General features: G+C 39.6%; 1 protein-coding gene across 1 annotated transcript; it reads left to right on the top strand.

Moving 5' to 3' along the window:
• The first annotated feature begins 1,673 nt into the window (after positions 1–1,673).
• On the top strand, positions 1,674–9,475 carry LOC139754693 (pro-resilin-like). Its single transcript, XM_071672259.1, has 3 exons — positions 1,674–1,685; positions 1,814–1,939; positions 9,088–9,475. The coding sequence occupies exons 1-3, from the start codon at positions 1,674–1,676 to the stop codon at positions 9,337–9,339; spliced, it is 390 nt and encodes a 129-aa protein (XP_071528360.1). The 3' UTR covers positions 9,340–9,475.
• Positions 9,476–15,959: the final 6,484 nt, after the last annotated feature.

The raw sequence follows: 15,959 nt of genomic DNA, 5'->3' as shown, positions 1-15,959 counted from the left end.
ACCCATATTAATCGAGAATTTACTTTCTTACACTCTATCACATACTCCCACAACTCCTGTTTCAGGAGTATTGCTACTCCTTTCCTTGCTCTTGTCCTCTCACTAACCCCTGACTTTACTCCCCAGACATTCCCAAACCACTCTTCCCCTTTACCCTTGAGCTTCGTTTCACTCAGAGCCAAAACATCCAGGTTCCTTTCCTCAAACATACTACCTATCTCTCCTTTTTTCACATCTTGGTTACATCCACACACATTTAGGCACCCCACTCTGAGCCTTCGAGGAGGATGAGCACTCCCCGCGTGACTCCTTCTTCTGTTTCCCATTTTAGAAAGTTAATACAAGGAGGGGAGGATTTCTGGCCCCCCGCTCCCGTCCCCTCTAGTCGCTTTCTACGACACGCGAGGAATACGTGGGAAGTATTCTTTCACCCCTATCCTCAGGGATAATATACATATATATATACATATACACATACACACACATACACATACATACGCACATATACACACACACACACATACATATATATACATATGAAAAATGTAAGAAACAATTTAGAAAACTGAAACTTCTAGCTTGAAATGAATGGAAAAAAAATGAATGTCACATAATGGTTCAACCTCTGGCTATGGAAAAAAGGAAATGTATAATTTATTTACACAAACGTCAATAGCAGTTCTCATCAATTTAACCACTGTATCAATAAGCTTCAGTGTCTAAGCTACATTTTTCTCCAATTTCACTATTTTCCTTCACATTTTCAATTGTGTCTGAAGGTTCTACTTCAAGAGTGATTGTTTTTCCAGTAAGGGTCTTCACATCTTGGTTACATCCACACACATCCATAAATATAAACCCTAGCCTGAGCCAGGTTCTCGTATTATCGACTAACACCTAAAGATGGATGAACAGCTGGGTTGACTGTGAACCGAATGGAGCAACGAGGATTCGAACCTACGCACTCGACTCTATGCAGCTGTAAATGCGTGACGGTCAGGACGGCTAACCACCAAACCACGGTGGTGGTTTCTTAAAAAATAGGACCAATTTTGCGCCTCATTTGTATTTTCCTCGCCTTTGTAGTATCATGTATCCCTGTGTACACGATATGTGTGATCTTACCTTGTAGTCAATTCTTTTTCCCGAAGTCCAGCAATATTAGATACATTTTGCCTGACACAATCCTTAAATTTCAGGTTTCTCTATTTACTACTAAACCATTTGTAGCTGAATATGATACTTGGACAGTTTTATTTCTGGTCGTTCCTTACCATCTCTGTGGTACTGACGAAAGCCTTCTGTCCTTTTTGCTATATTTGGTGTCTTCTGTGACTTAAGTTTCAACTGCAATATTTTCTTGTATCCCTTTCTGTCCTTTGTCTATCACCTCTGGTGAATACTTTCCTGCATGTGTGTGTGTGTGTGTGTGTGTGTGTGTGTGTGTGTGTGTGTGTGTGCCGAAATAACTATGCCAAACTCTCCACTCACCAACAGTCTATGGTTTTCTTTCCCTCATTAACTCATTTTAGGAGAAAAGAAAGAAAAAAGAGGGTGGGAGGAGGCGTGCGGGGGAAAGTGTGGAAACTCACAACTTGCCGACCGTAGTAGAAAGTCGCTCTTCCCGGGTATATATAAGGCCTCCACTTGGTTCCTGGCAACAGCTGACAGACATGTCTCTTAAGGTATACGTGTTCCCCACGACTCTGCCATACTTGCGTCTGTTCAACAGATATACCTTGGCCAATATCCTGTGTTGCATGAGACGCTGGAACTAGCGTTTGCTGACTTGCATGACATCTTTGTGTTTCAGATTGCCATCGTGATCGCCTGCCTAGCCTCCCTTGCCCAGGGGGAAGATGTCCCCGTCTACGTGGACCGCCCCCACTACGCCCCACCTCCTCCTTCATACCACGCCCCCGAGGAAACCTACCCTGACGTAAGTTCTCAACCTTTAAGATCACTTCTTGTGTACGTAGATCGTTGCTGCCTCGATCCCAGCAGTTCCCCTGTGGCATCTGGTTCCGCCTCCAACACCTGAGGCGTGGGAGGTGGTGTCAACAATGAAGACGATGTTACACGCAGCTCTCGAGTTGTTTGGTTGGTTGGCTGGTTGGCTATTTGGCCCTTAGCCTTGTCAACTGCCAGGGATCAGTAAGGCCGTCAACGTCAACCCAAAAGCATGAACATCATCTTCAGGTATCAAAGATCATTCTAAGACCACATACACTCTCACCATGTATATGGCCAGCGTTCCGAACTCAGAAGCAAAGGGTCGAATACGAAAGCCGAAATTCTAATAGATACTGTGAACATAAAGTATATACAGAGGGGATTAGCACCATTGTTGACATCAGAGAAAACAAGAAGAGAGCGTTGTGTAGATGGATAACGCGAAGGAATACAAGAATCGGTAGAGCGTTAGTATGACGGATATAAGAGTGAGGAAAATGTTTGCATGAAGGAAAGTTTGCACTTATTGTTGGATAAATTGACCGACAATGGAAGGCGACATATTCTCCTCCAGGTAGCTGCAGGTGCAGTGGGCGCTTCATATATCCAATCACCTTCCGTAGGGCGGTCTCATGGTGCGCTACACTGATGAACTAACTTTTACTTCAAGAACTCCATTGCTTCGGCATGAGGGGGAGTTGCTATTTTTATTTGTGTATTTATTTACCAAGATACCACTGTGCTTTTGGTTGAATTATAGTGTGCTGATACAATAGCTACGACCCACGGGTCATAATGTGAAGCCTCTGTCTACTAAAGTAGATTATCTCATTCTCAGTTCTTTGTCACGTATATGTTCTCAGACATATATAATTTTTCCTTCCAACTGTGGCTCAAAAGTGGAAAAAGAATCTTTGAATCATATCATACATGATAAATCAAGCGATACTTTATGACATTAGTCCTAATAATCCAACCCGTAACCTCAAACTCTTATTCTGCGACATTGTGGTTCGTAATATTTCCTGTCAACTTTAGTATATTTTTTCCCGTTCAAGAACCTAACAAAGATGGTAACTTATCAAGAACGTTCTTACTATTAACAGTTTAATGAATGTTTACACAGGCGTGTTTTGCTCTGCACCTACAGGACCTTTGGCAGATGTCAGTAGATGTCAGTCAAGCCAAGATTTGATCATGCATGATGAATTTATGCTTGAAATTGTGTTTGTGTGTATATATATATATATATATATATATATATATATATATATATATATATATATATATATATATATATATATATATATATATATATATATATATATATATATATATATATATATATTCCTAAGAGTCCATGTGGAAGTTGAAACAAGATAAGTTCCCAAATGCACTTTCGTGTAATAATCACATCATCAGGGGAGACACAAGAGAGAAGTATAACAGTCAGTAGATATACAACGAAGAGACGTAGCTAGGACGCCATTTGGTAAACATGCGATTGTACGCCTCTTCGTTGCGTATCAACCGACTGTTATATTTCTCTCTTGTGTCTACCCTGAAGATGTGACTATTACACGAAAGTGCATTTGGGACATTATCGTGTTTCATTTTCCCCGTGAACTCTTGGGAATATACTTGATCACGCGCAATATATATATATATATATATATATATATATATATATATATATATATATATATATATATATATATATATTTATTTTCATTTTGCTTTATCGATGTCTCCCGCGTTTGAGAGGTTGCGCAAGGAAACAGACGAAAGAAATGGCCCAACCCACCCCCATACACAATGTATATACATACACGTCCACACACGCAAATATATATACCTATACATCTCAATGTACACATATATATACACACACAGACACATACATATATACCCATGCACACAATTCATACTGTCTGCCTTTATTCATTCCCATCGCCACCTCGCCACACATGGAATACCATCCCCCTTCCCCCTCATGTGTGCGAGGTAGCACTAGGAAAAGACAACAAAGGCCCCATTCGTTTACACTCAGTCTCTAGCTGTCATGCAATAATGCCCAAAACCACAGCTCCCCTTCCACATCCAGGCCCCACACAACTTTCCATGGTTTACCCCAGACGCTTCACATGCCCTGATTCAATCCACTGACAGCACGTCAACCCCGGTATACCACATCGATCCAATTCACTCTATTCCTTGCCCTCCTTTCATCCTCCTACATGTTCAGGCCCCGATCACACAAAATCTTTTTCACTCCATCTTTCCACCTCCATTTTGGTCTCCCACTTCTCCTCGTTCCCTCCACCTCCGACACATATATCCTCTTGGTCAATCTTTCCTCACTCATTCCAGCCCCCCGCTCCCTTCCCTTTTAGTCGCCTTTTACGACAAGCAGGGAATACGTGGGAAGTATTCTTTCTTCCCTATCCCCAGGGAAATATGTATATATATATATATATATATATATATATATATATATATATATATATATATATATATATATATATTCTTTTTCTTTTCTTTCAAACTATTCGCCATTTCCCGCATTAGCGAGGTAGCGTTAAGAACAGAGGACTGGGCCTTTGAGGGAATACCCTCACCTGGCCCAATTCTCTGTTCCTTCTTTTGGAAAATTAAAAAAAAAACGAGAGGGGAGGATTTCCAGCCCCCCGCTCCCTCCCCTTTTAGTCGCCTTCTACGACACGCAGGGAATACGTGGGAAGTATTCTTTCTCCCCTATCCCCAGGGAAAATATATATATATATATATATATATATATATATATATATATATATATATATATATATATATATATATAAAAGAAAAAAAAATTATATATATATATATATGAATGGAGAAAAACTGGAGGAAGTGAAGTGTTTTAGATATCTGGGAGTGGATCTGGCAGCGGATGGAACCATGGAAGCGGAAGTGGATCATAGGGTGGGGGAGGGGGCGAAAATCCTGGGGGCCTTGAAGAATGTGTGGAAGTCGAGAACATTATCTCGGAAAGCAAAAATGGGTATGTTTGAAGGAATAGTGGTTCCAACAATGTTGTATGGTTGCGAGGCGTGGGCTATGGATAGAGTTGTGTGCAGGAGGATGGATGTGCTGGAAATGAGATGTTTGAGGACAATGTGTGGTGTGAGGTGGTTTGATCGAGTGAGTAACGTAAGGGTAAGAGAGATGTGTGGAAATAAAAAGAGCGTGGTTGAGAGAGCAGAAGAGGGTGTTTTGAAGTGGTTTGGGCACATGGAGAGGATGAGTGAGGAAAGATTGACCAAGAGGATATATGTGTCGGAGGTGGAGGGAACAAGGAGAAGAGGGAGACCAAATTGGAGGTGGAAAGATGGAGTGAAAAAGATTTTGTGTGATCGGGGCCTGAACATGCAGGAGGGTGAAAGGAGGGCAAGGAATAGAGTGAATTGGAGCGATGTGGTATACTGGGGTTGACGTGCTGTCAGTGGATTGAAGCAAGGCATGTGAAGCGTCTGGGGTAAACCATGGAAAGCTGTGTAGGTATGTATATTTGCGTGTGTGGACGTATGTATATACATGTGTATGGGGGGGGGTTGGGCCATTTCTTTCGTCTGTTTCCTTGCGCTACCTCGCAAACGCGGGAGACAGCGACAAAGTATAATAAAAAAAAAAATAATATATATATATATATATATATATATATATATATATATATATATATATATATATATATATATATATATATATATATATATATATATATATATATACGTGTAGGAAGAGAGGAAAGTGATTGGTTCTCAGTGAATGTAGGTTTGCGGCAGGAGTGTGTTATGTCTCCATGGTTGTTTAATTTGTTTATGGATGGGGTTGTTAGGGAGGTGAATGCAAGAGTTTTGGAAAGAGGGGCAAGTATGAAGTCTGTTGGGGATGAGAGAGCTTGGGAAGTGAGTCAGTTGTTGTTCGCTGATGATACAGCGCTGGTGGCTGATTCATGTGAGAAACTGCAGAAGCTGGTGACTGAGTTTGGTTAAGTGTGTGAAAGAAGAAAGTTAAGAGTAAATGTGAATAAGAGCAAGGTTATTAGGTACAGTAGGGTTGAGGGTCAATTCAATTGGGAGGTGAGTTTGAATGGAGAAAAACTGGAGGAAGTGAAGTGTTTTAGATATCTGGGAGTGGATCTGGCAGCGGATGGAACCATGGAAGCGGAAGTGGATCATAGGGTGGGGGAGGGGGCGAAAATTCTGGGAGCCTTGAAGAATGTGTGGAAGTCGAGAACATTATCTCGGAAAGCAAAAATGGGTATGTTTGAAGTAATAGTTGTTCCAACAATGTTGTATGGTTGCGAGGCGTGGACTATGGATAGAGTTGTGCGCAGGAGGATGGATGTGCTGGAAATGAGATGTTTGAGGACAATGTGTGGTGTGAGGTGATTTGATCGAGTAAGTAACGTAAGGGTAAGAGAGATGTGTGGAAATAAAAAGAGCGTGGTTGAGAGAGCAGAAGAGGGTGTTTTGAAATGGTTTGGTCACATGGAAAGAATGAGTGAGGAAAGATTGACCAAGAGGATATATGTGTCGGAGGTGGAGGGAACGAGGAGAAGAGGGAGACCAAATTGGAGGTGGAAAGATGGAGTGAAAAAGATTTTGTGTGATCGGGGCCTGAACATGCAGGAGGGTGAAAGGAGGGCAAAGAATAGAGTGAATTGGATCGATGTGGTATACCGGGGTTGACGTGTTGTCAGTGGATTGAATCAAGGCATGTGTATGGGGGTGGGTTGGGCCATTTCTTTCGTCTGTTTCCTTGCGCTACCTCGCAAACGCGGGAGACAGCGACAAAGCAAAAAAAAAAAAAAAAAAATATATATATATATATATATATATATATATATATATATATATATATATATATATATATATATATATATATATATATATATATATATATATATACATATATATATATATATATATATATATATATATATATATATATATATATATATATATATATATATATATATATATTTATACATGTAAAGGGGATAAAAATGAGTGTTCAAATTACAGAGGTATAAGTTTGCTTTAAAGAATGTATGTGAGAAATACTTAGAAAAGCAAATGATTTGCATGTAGCATTTATGGATCTGGAGAAGGCATATGAGAGAGTTGATAGAAGGTATTAAGGATATACGGTGTGGCAGGCAAGTTGCAACTTTCTTCTTTCACACACTTTACCAAACTCAGTCACCAACTTCTGCAGTTTCTCACATGAATCAGCCACCAGCGCTGTATCATCAGCGAACAACAACTGACTCACTTCCTAAGCTCTCTCATCCCCAACAGACTTCATACTTGCCTCTCTTTCCAAAACTCTTGCATTCACCTCCCTAACAACCACATCCATAAACAAATTAAACAACCATGGAGACATCACACACCCCTGCCGCAAACCTACATTCACTGAGAACCAATCACTTTCCTCTCTTCCTACACGTACACATGCCTTACATCCTCGATAAAAACTTTTCACTGCTTCTAACAACTTGCCTCCCACACCATATATTCTTAATACCTTCCACAGAGCATCTCTATCAACTCTATCATATGCCTTCTCCAGATCCATAAATGCTACATACAAATCCATTTGCTTTTCTAAGTATTTCTCACATACATTCTTCAAAGCAAACACCTGATCCACACATCCTCTACCACTTCTGAAACCACACTGCTCTTCCCCAATCTGATGCTCTGTACATGCCTTCACCCTCTCAATCAATACCCTCCCATATAATTTGCCAGGAATACTCAACAAACTTATACCTCTGTAATTTGAGCACTCACTCTTATCCCCTTTGCCTTTGTACAATGGCACTATGCACGCATTCCGCCAATCCTCAGGCACCTCACCATGAGTCATACATACATCAAATAACCTTACCAACCAGTCAACAATACAGTCACCCCCTTTTTTAATAAATTCCACTGCAATACCATCCAAACCTGCTGCCTTGCCGGCTTTCATCTTCCGCAAAGCTTTTACTACCACTTCTCTGTTTACCAACTCATTTTCACTAACCCTCGCACTTTGCACAGCACCTCGACCAAAACACCCTATATCTGCCACTCTATCATCAAACACATTCAACAAACCTTCAAAATACTCACTCGATCTCATTCTCACATCACCACTACTTGTTATCACCTCCCCATTTGCGCCCTTCACTGAAGTTCCCATTTGCTCCCTTGTCTTACGCACTTTATTTACCTCCTTCCAGAACATCTTTTTATTCTCCCTAAAATTTAATGATACTCTCTCACCCCAACTCTCATTTGCCCTTTTTTTCACCTCTTGCACCTTTCTCTTGACCTCCTGTCTCTTTCTTTTATACGTCTCCCACCCAATTTCATGTTTTGCCTGCAAAAATCGTCCAAATGCCTCTCTCTTCTCTTTCACTAATACTCTTACTTCTTCATCCCACCACTCACTACCCTTTCTAATCAACCCACCTCCCACTCTTCTCATGCCACAAGCATCTTTTGCGCAATCCATCACTGATTCCCTAAATACATCCCATTCCTCCCCCACTCCCCTTACTTCCATTGTTCTCACCTTTTTCCATTCTGTACTCAGTCTCTCCTGGTACTTCCTCACACAAGTCTCCTTCCCAAGCTCACTTACTCTCACCACCCTCTTCACCCCAACATTCACTCATATTTTCTGAAAACCCATTCAAATCTTCACCTTAGCTTCCACAAGACAATGATCAGACATCCCTCCAGTTGCACCTCTCAGCACATTAACATCCAAAAGTCTCTCTTTCGCGCGCCTGTCAATTAACACGTAATCCAATAACGCTCTCTGGCCATCTCTCCTACTTACATAAGTATATATATATATATATATATATATATATATATATATATATATATATATATATATATATATATATATATATATATTTCTTTTTTGTAGCTCCACAGCGCCACAAGTAAAGTCATCGACAACGTAGAAGATTTAGAATCTGTCAATTCCGTATGTTGCCTCAGTTCTTTTGTTTTGATGATCATACAGTATTGGTCAATAATTTCTTCGTCAGTCGAAGACTTTGACCAACGTTTCCCTCTGATTATCCAGGTTCCCCCAAAGTACACCTATAAGTATGGCGTGGCTGACGACTACTCCGGCGCTAACTACGACCACTCGGAGAGCCGCGATGGCTACAAGACGGAGGGCAGCTACACGGTGGACCTACCCGACGGTCGCAAGCAGATCGTTCAGTATGCAGACAACGGCGACGGTCTGGAGACTGTGGTGACCTACGAGGGTGAGGCCCAGTACCCCGACCACAAGCCCTCCTACCCGGCCCCTCCTGCGCCCTACGCTTAACTACACACTCGCCACCATCTTACTTGCGAACTCCTTCACTGTTTTACTCTCGTAGATTTAGGAAGAGATTCCTATGTTGTTATTGTTCACATGGTCGACACACTGTGCCATATTGTTATTCCAATAAATATAAGAATATAAATGACATTTCATTAGCATATATAGATCATATACATATGAAATCTACATTAAGATAATCAAACAAGCGAGAGCTAGTCCAGTACTGATCCGTATTTAGGGACGCTGAATGTTCGTCTTTTGAAGAAAAAATGTGAGGTTGATATCTGTTCGTCAATCATCTGCAACAGAAATGGAACTGGTAACATCCGTGTGTAAATAATGAATCAACAGGTAAACGCATATAGCATATGAGTCAGACTTTCTCTCGTAGTTGTGTGTTCCCAGTCGTAAAGAGGTCATGCTGGTGGATGGTGCATATTCCAGCGTGTTACAGACACAAATCGAAAGCCAATGGCAAGAGGGAGAAGATGGCTGGGAAGCCTTCCCTCTGACCACAGAGGTAGAGACTCACGCACACCATGCGACTCACGGCCTCATCGCTTTCTATTCTTTGTCTTGTAAATCTTGAAGACACAGCATAGTACTGGACCCTACCACCATATCCGCATTACACCGACCCTACTCGTGCCCAGCGCAGTGACATAATCTCATGTTGATTTTGATGAGGGTGATCGATCCACATCGGGTATTTCAGATCCCGCTACTTTGCAAATTTCGATTTAATGACATTATCCACCTTTAAGATGTGGTCTTTCTAGACAGAATGACTGATAGACAGACAGACTAATGGTCGCACAGAAGTGAGTGACATAAGGTCTAACAGACGGCCAGTAAAAGAAGAAACAGGCTAAAAGACGGACACCCTAACACATCCTAACAGACAGACTTGCTAACAGGCAGACGTTAAGGGCCAAACGACCTACCCACAAGCCCAGAGTAACCTAGTGATCAAATACGAAGGAAAAAATGGATTTCCAGCAGCAGTTTTCCATATTCCATGCAAATGACATGATTGTAAAACACTGTGTAATGTATTCACTACTTGTTCCAGCTCAAGAGAACGTCCATAATCTTCGTCTGGGGAAAACTGTTAAAAAACTCTGCATAGTTTATGTAAATCTCTCCCTCCAGGGTGGTGTGGAAAAGCCACAGGAGGGAGGCGTCTGAGAGAGAGAGAGAGAGAGAGAGAGAGAGAGAGAGAGAGAGAGAGAGAGAGAGAGAGAGAGAGAGAGAGAGAGAGAGAGAGAGAGAGAGAGAGAGCAGCATATGGCCAACTTAAAGGTCAGCTGCTTCTGCTCAGTCGAGAGTGAGAATACCTTCCTGACAACAGCTGTCGCCACCACAGCTGGGAATGGTGATGTGCCAGCTGTTGCTGTCGCACACACCGTCTCATCGTTCAGCAGCTGACTCGTCAGTGATCAAGAAGCGTGTGTCTGTCTATTGTTCTATGCAACAACATATAGCAAATTTTTGTAGTCATTGGACCAAAAAAAATCTTTTTCATTATTCATTTTTCCCAGCTGATTCATAAGATATAATACATGCGCAACATACACAACACAGAAAGTTTAAGTTGAAATATATAACTCATTCAAAGCATGTTACTAATATTCTTAATGATCCTTCATTTAAATAAGTATCGTAAACTGTCTTATGATTAAGAGTAGACTATCTGTTGACTGTATTAGAGCAGACTACCTGTTGATTGTTTGTGATTAGGCCACCTGTTGATAGTTTGAGAGTAGACCACCTGTTGATTGTTTGAGAGGAGATTACCTGTTGATTGCTTGAGAATGGACTACCTGTTGATTGTGTAGGAATAGAATACCTGTCAATCATTTGAGGTTAGACTACCTGTTGATTGTTTGAGTGGAGACTTTCTCTTGATTGATTGAGAGGATATTTCCTATTGATTGACTAAGAGTAGACTACCTGTTGATTGTTAGAGAGTAGACTACCTGTTGATTGTTAGAGAGTAGACTACCTGTTGGTTGCTTGAGAGAAGATCTACCTGATGGTCGCTTGAGAGTAGATCTACCAGGAATGTTCCAGAGTAAGCTACCTGTTGCTTGTTTGAGAGTAGACTACCTGCTGATTGAGAGCAAATTATCTGTTGACTCTTTGTGAGTCGATTACTTGTCGATTATTTGAGAGTAGATTATCTGTTGATTGTTTGAGAGTAGAATACCTGTTGATTGTTTGTGAGTAGACAACTTGTTGATTGTTTGAGAGTAAATTACCTGTTGATTATTTGAGAGTATTCTACCTGTTGATTGTCTCAGAGCAGACTACCTGTTAATAGTTTGAGAGTAGATTACCTGTTAATTGTTTAAGAGCAGACTACCTGTTAATAGTTTGAGAGTAGATTACCTGTTGATTGTTTAAGAGCAGACTACCTGTTGGTAGTTTGAGAGTAGATCACCTGTTGATTGTTTAAGAGCAGACTACCTGTTGATTGCATGAGAGTAGAGTACCTCCTGATTGTTTGAGAGTAGACTACCTGTTGATCGTTTGAGAATACGCTTCCTCCTGATTGTTTGACAGTAGACTACCTATTGATAGTTTGACGTAAGGTACTTGTTAATTGTTTGAGAGTAGACTACCTGTAAATTGTTTTAGAATATACTACCTGTTGATTGTTTAAGAGTAGGCTACCTGTAATGTTTGATAGCAGACTTCCTGTTGATTGCCTGAGAGTAGATCTACCTTTTGAATGTTCAAGAGTAGGCTACCTGTTGCTTGTTTGAGAGTAAACTACCTGCTGATTGAGAACAAATTATCTGTTGACTCTTTGTGAGTCGATTACTTGTTGATTGTTTGAGAGTAAACTACCTGTTGATGTTTGAGAATATAGACTACCTGTTGATATTTCGAGAGCAGACTACCTGTTGACTGTTCAAAGGTAGACTATCTGTTGATTGTTTGAAAGTACACTACTTGTTGATTGCTTAACAAGTTATCATTTGAAGTTACAATGTATGTATTATGCGTTATAATAATGGAAGACATTTAGTCCACATCTAGTATTTTCATGTTATCAGTAAAGGGTGACTGTCGAAATGAGAGCACTGAGGTCAGTCAGAATAGTTACGAGAATGGATAAGACGAGGAACACCAAGATACAAGAGGATCTAGATGTTACATATGTATTAGAAAGAATTGAAAAGAACAAGCTAAGGAGGTATGGCCAGGTCCAAAGACCAGATGTGTCAAGAAATATTTGAACTGGACCTCTGAGGGAAGACGCCCAGCAGGATGTCTTGGAAGGAGGTGGACTGAGGGCATCAACAGCTGGCTCACAAGAAGAGGGAAGACTCTGGAAGAAGTTGAAACTATGAGAGAATACGATGGCAGGAAAGAGTGGAGAGAAGATTTTGTGGAAGGCTGACGATTGGCAGACACTAAGCCGAGGATAATGATTGTGTGTTATCTAGTGTCTCACTGTAGTTCCTGGCCACCCTGGCTGAAAATGCCTCAGTCCAAGTATAGATCACTTTTTTTTTTGGTTAAGCAAAGCCAAAAGACAAGTTAAAATCTATGATTTATTTCTTATACAGTAATGAGCATACAATATATTTTACCTAAAACACAAGCTGGTTACCACATAGTGCTGAGTATCACATGGGCTCGCCCTATAGTCTTCTCCATCCAGTTTACATAGACTCTGATTGGCTACTTAGCAAGGAAGGGGGCGTGGCCTCATTTGCCAGCTGGATAATTAGTGGTCGCATGACTTTGATATTTCCCTTTTACCGTATGATGATTGGGTAGTTCATACATGGTAGGAGGTATAAAACAACACCTGTAGTTGACAGTTGGTTAGAATCTCAAAGGTGGGCGGAGTTAATGCAATATGGTGAGATTTTCTCTTTTCATCTAAAAGGAAAGTATGTCAAGATACGGGTCTGTGATGAACGGTCACAGAAGACAAGCGAAGTCTCGGATGAGAGTAATGCGACACATTAGACTCTTTAGTAGTAAAGCTTCATTCACTGCCTCATAGTCACCTGGTGGTATCGAACCCTGTGATGCATGTGACGGATGTCCAGCAGATACAAGACAGAGGAGGCTATAGTAACAAAGCAGATTATTTTACCTCAGATATTAACTACAGTTTACACTGGCAGGGCAACCACAGGACCCGACAGACGCAATAAAAAAAAAAAAGAAAAAAGATTGCTTGGCACATTTCTGAGGCTTCACATACTTGTATATATATTTTCTTCAAGAGAACCTTCATTATTTTGATGATATATAACAATAACACAGAAGAATCAAGGATAACAACGGGGCTGGTTAATTTCAAACACATCTGGATACTTTGAAAAAAGACCGTGTGTGAATAAGAATACGTGGGTACATCTACAGATGATAACCAATTACTTTGTGAGCTAGTAATGAATCATCATTGGGAAATCGAAGGATAAAAGACTCGAGAGAGAGAAAAAGAATGTGATCCTCAGGTTCAGTTCTGCATGAAAGCTGTCGGCCTGGGGTTCTTGGATCATATTCAAGTGCGACAAAAAGACAGTCAAATTCCTTTAATTAATTTCCTTTTTCCGGCAATAAACATATCAGTAACATCTAGAAGATTTCTGAGGCAAATTGACACACATATACTGTCCAAGTATTATTAACGGAAATTAAAGCTGTCAAAAAGCAACGACTTCAAACTGGGCAGATGAGTAGATAACAAATATAACAACTTTATGAGGATACACACATCATCTGGACACACATACATACATACATACATATATATATATATATATATATATATATATATATATATATATATATATATATATATATATATATATATATATATATATATATATATATATATATATATATATATATATATATATATATATATATATATATATATATATATATGAACTACAATTCTACTGTCATGAGAAATGAGTGATCCTCATTCCATATATACAATATGTACAGACCAGTTTGTCATCCCACTGTCACCAACCTCATTATTATTCTCGAAACGTCGGTTATCATGCAAAGATGGACGACTTCATGGATGCAACACAACAACCAGTCACAGTATCTTCTCTCATTATTCCACCCGACAACTACCTTCATGACACAAGCAGACTCTAGAAAGAGTTTAAACGGCGTTTCATTTTTTGGAAAATATATATATATATATATATATATATATATATATATATATATATATATATATATATATATATATATATATATATATATATATATATATATATATATATATATATATATATATGTATATAACAAAAGAAAATGAAACATGATAAGTTCCCAAGTACACTTTTGTGTAATGATCACATTGTCAGGGATTTTTTATTTTGTGTACAATAAAGGGACCTGTTTACAACTTTTGCCAACAATAAAACCATCCAATTAGTACAGACGTTCACTATTATTTATGTTATAATTCTCTGTGTGTTTAATAATAGAAGATTCAGTGATATTTTTCGTGGTAAAGGAGTTACAGTTCTCCCTTTTAGTAAATATTTTACATTACTTCTCAGGTTGATTAAATCCTTTAATGTAACTGTGGCCTTCAGGAATAACAATACTATGAAGAATATCTTAATCAAAACCTCAACAGAAAAATCTGCGGGCTGTGTTTACACAATGCCCTGTAAAGAATTGTAATATGTTTATATTTTAGGCAGACTGGTAAGGATCTTTTTTGTATGACTTAAGCAACACATATATAGTATAAGAACAGGACAAGAATCAAATGCTTTGTTTAATCATGTTAAAAGTTATGACCATTGAACTGACTGGCGTAATGCCAATTCAGTTATCAACTGTAATTCCTTTGCCACGAGAAATATCATTGAATCTTCTATCATTAAATACAGAAAAAATTGTAACATTAATATTAATGAAGGTCTATGCAAATTGGATAACTTTATCTTAGGCAAAATTTGCAAACAGTTACCTTTCTTGCACACATAATAAAAATGATTTATGATAGGCATGTTGCCTGGCAGACCCCAACACACCAGCCCAAACACCACCATCCGGCAACTCTTGTTTACCAATGGCATCTTAGCCACGTCTCTTCCTTGTTATAAACTGACTGTTCTACAACTTTTGTCTCATTCTTGTATCTCTCCTGACGATGTGGTCATTACACGAAAGTGCACTAGGGAACTTATCGTTTTTCATTTTCCTTTTTTTTTTTTTTTTTTGCATGTACTAGATAACACGCATACTATCTTCCTGCTCCAGGGGCCCCTTCAATTTTAGCGAAACTCATACACCACTCAGGATGTCGGTAACGTACGACGGATGGGACCAGAGGGCATAAAGCGTAATAATGTTGTGGGTCATCTCAGCAGTAAGTGTTCAGTATCTTCGTTGTGGGAGACGCTTCGTGGGTATGAATGATCATGGGATGAATTGAATTAGTGTTTGTAGTAAAGCAGGGTCGTGTGATGTCCAGAGCGCAGACGGGAGAGTGTGGCTCGTGTTTGTCTGGAGAGTGTGATTTTGGATGGATGTATGTCTGTTGGGTTGGTGTTTAATACTGAGCTGGGATGTCTGTTGCTTAATGCTTGTCTGGCTTTTTCAGTGTACATGTG

This window comes from Panulirus ornatus, chromosome 17 (genome assembly GCF_036320965.1).
Source record: "Panulirus ornatus isolate Po-2019 chromosome 17, ASM3632096v1, whole genome shotgun sequence".
NCBI classification, from domain to species: Eukaryota; Metazoa; Arthropoda; class Malacostraca; order Decapoda; family Palinuridae; genus Panulirus; species Panulirus ornatus.
The sequence above is the reverse complement of the archived record's forward strand: the minus strand, read 5'-3'. Positions and strand labels throughout refer to the sequence as shown.